Source organism: Apteryx rowi, unplaced genomic scaffold, assembly GCF_003343035.1.
Source record: "Apteryx rowi isolate R43461 unplaced genomic scaffold, aptRow1 scaffold_253, whole genome shotgun sequence".
Taxonomy (NCBI): domain Eukaryota; kingdom Metazoa; phylum Chordata; class Aves; order Apterygiformes; family Apterygidae; genus Apteryx; species Apteryx rowi.
In genome coordinates, this window is record NW_020448897.1 from 1,023,332 (window position 1) to 1,025,693 (window position 2,362).

General features: G+C 44.7%; 1 protein-coding gene across 1 annotated transcript; it reads right to left on the reverse strand.

Annotated features, from left to right (window-relative positions):
• Window positions 1–393: 393 nt before the first annotated feature.
• On the reverse strand, window positions 394–1,937 carry PRLHR (prolactin releasing hormone receptor). The gene is made up of 2 exons (XM_026067071.1): window positions 1,925–1,937; window positions 394–1,769 (listed from the first exon to the last, which is right to left on the reverse strand). Exon 2 carries the CDS (start codon window positions 1,632–1,634, stop codon window positions 603–605), a length of 1,032 nt encoding a protein of 343 aa, XP_025922856.1. The 5' UTR covers window positions 1,635–1,769; window positions 1,925–1,937; the 3' UTR covers window positions 394–602.
• Window positions 1,938–2,362: the final 425 nt, after the last annotated feature.

Sequence of the window (2,362 nt, forward strand, 5' to 3'; positions counted from 1 at the left end):
CAGCACAGTTCAGCTAGCAGGAGCAGGCTTGAAGCAGCTCCTGCCAGCCTTGCTTCCTGCCCACAGCTGGCACAGCTCCTCAGGAAGTGCATTTAAGAGAGCCTTAGGTTATTCTTACAGCATGGCCCTAACAGAAGAGGACCACAAGAACACTGTTAGTTCTCTACCGTGGATCTTGTAGTAAGGACTGGGCTCTGGGTAGATGCACAGATTTCATTTCTAACCAATCGAAAGCATTTCCTCAATGAGGCATCTGGGTGTTACATTCATCCTTGCTCCTCCCTGTCCCCATGTCTATGCTGCCAGCAGCATCCAAAACAGATGGGAAGGATCCCTGTAGTATATGTAAGGGGATCTGATTGTCCTAAGATCTCCTTGGCCTCTAACTTTTGTCAAAGAGGCAAAGACATTTCTGGGATGTGACCTCTGCCATTCCTTCCCCAGTAGGGATGGAGCTTCTGGGGAAGCTATGCATGGGACTCTGTTTGGTATGCCTGAGCCCTCAGGACAGATGTCTGGAACAAGCCCTGATCATTTTTAAAAGTGGAAATGACTTACAGTGTTACCACATGGAGGAAGTGCACTCCCACCAGTTCTCATGTTCACAGCATTACATTGGCCATAATGCAGTTTGTAGTGGGTTTGATTTTCTTCTTTTTCCAGGCAAACATTTTCTTCAGCTCCCCCCTGAAGCTGTCATGGAGCCAGGCATACAGGAAGGCATTTGTACAAGCAGACATCATTGCAAACCAGTGACATAGCAGCTGGATGAAGTTGAAGTATTGCTTGTCAATCAGGCTGATATCTATGTCCTTTATCATGTTGAAGATATGCAAAGGCAGCCAACAGACTCCGAAGGCTGCCACCACTAAGACTAGCAAGCGAAAAGTCTTTCTCCTCCTTGCTCGGTCCCACTCAGCTTGGCCCTGGGTGACGTTGCCTGGGACCACTCGGTTTTTCAGCTTGACTGAGATTCTCAGGTAGGACAGAGAGATGACAGCCAAAGGCAGTACATATGTGATAATGAGAGTGCTGTAGGCATAAGCTAAGCGATCTCGTTTCATGTGGAACCAAAACTCCTCGCAGATGGAGAAGTCCAGTTCTGGGAATTCTGCATGGTAAGTGTGGACCAAGGCTGGGGCAGCCAAGGTACAACTCAGCAGCCAAATAGCAGCAAGGATATAAGCACAAATAGGGATTGTGAGCCTTCTTCGAAAAGGGTACACCATGGCATAATACCTATCCACAGCTATGACAGTCAAGGTAAAGACAGAGACAAACACAGTGACAGGTTGCATCAGGAAAACAAAGTAACACATGAAACGCCCATACACCCATCCTCTGGGCTCAAAGGCATATGCAAGGGTAAGGGGCACACAGGTTGCACACATGAGCATGTCTGAGAAAGCCAGATTGCCTACTAGAAAGTTGGTGACATTGTGCATTTTTTTTGTCTTGCAGATAACATAGATGAGCAGATAATTCCCAACGATGCCAACAAAAACCACTAGGGAATAGCAGGGGATAATGAGTGGCTTGAAAGACTGAACGAACTGGAGCCCCGAGAATAAATTGCTGGTATTGCTATGAATAGCAGAGAAGAAGCTTTGGGAGGTTAAATTGTCCGAATTCATGATATCCCTCTTTTCGTAGTCTGTCCTCAGCTGAGTGTAGGAGCTATCACTGCACTATTCTTGCACTCGATCAGTGTGGGTAATGAATGGATTACTGGATGTCCAGAGGTTACCACATGGATAATAAACAAGCATCTGTAAAAGCAAAAGGTGAAGTTGTAATCCTCAAGAGGCAGCTTTCAGCAATTCTTGAGAAAAATCAAATACAACCAAGTCCTTTTGTATTTACTATTAAATCTAGGCTTTGACAGCATGCCATTTAATAAACATTTAATGCAGTGAGTACTTACTGCTGTGTTTTTTTAATCCCATATGATTTTTTCCTTTGGATGACAAGAAGTGCCTTGGATGTCTGTCTTCTGCAAATCCAGGAGCCTCTCTGTGTGTGTGGGAGAGAGAGAGAGACAGAGAGAGAGACAATGTACGAGTGAAAAAGAGGCTGATGCGCATATACAAGCTAAGTGGAGATCAGTGTTTTTAAACAGTCTTCACTACTAGGTCATGACAGATTTGTGTATAAGCTTTTATCCCTATTGGTTGTCCTGGGTATTACGTTGCTCTTTGCGTGTTTCTTACTGAAAGCAATTAGTTCTCAAATATCCTTTCAAGAATTCCCTTCTCCTTGCAGTGCATCTGTAACTGCCCCACTCAGCTATAAATCAATTTATATTCATTAACGTGACCCTGCACTGTATCTAATCCAAGATTCACTTTGCCACAGTCCTTTT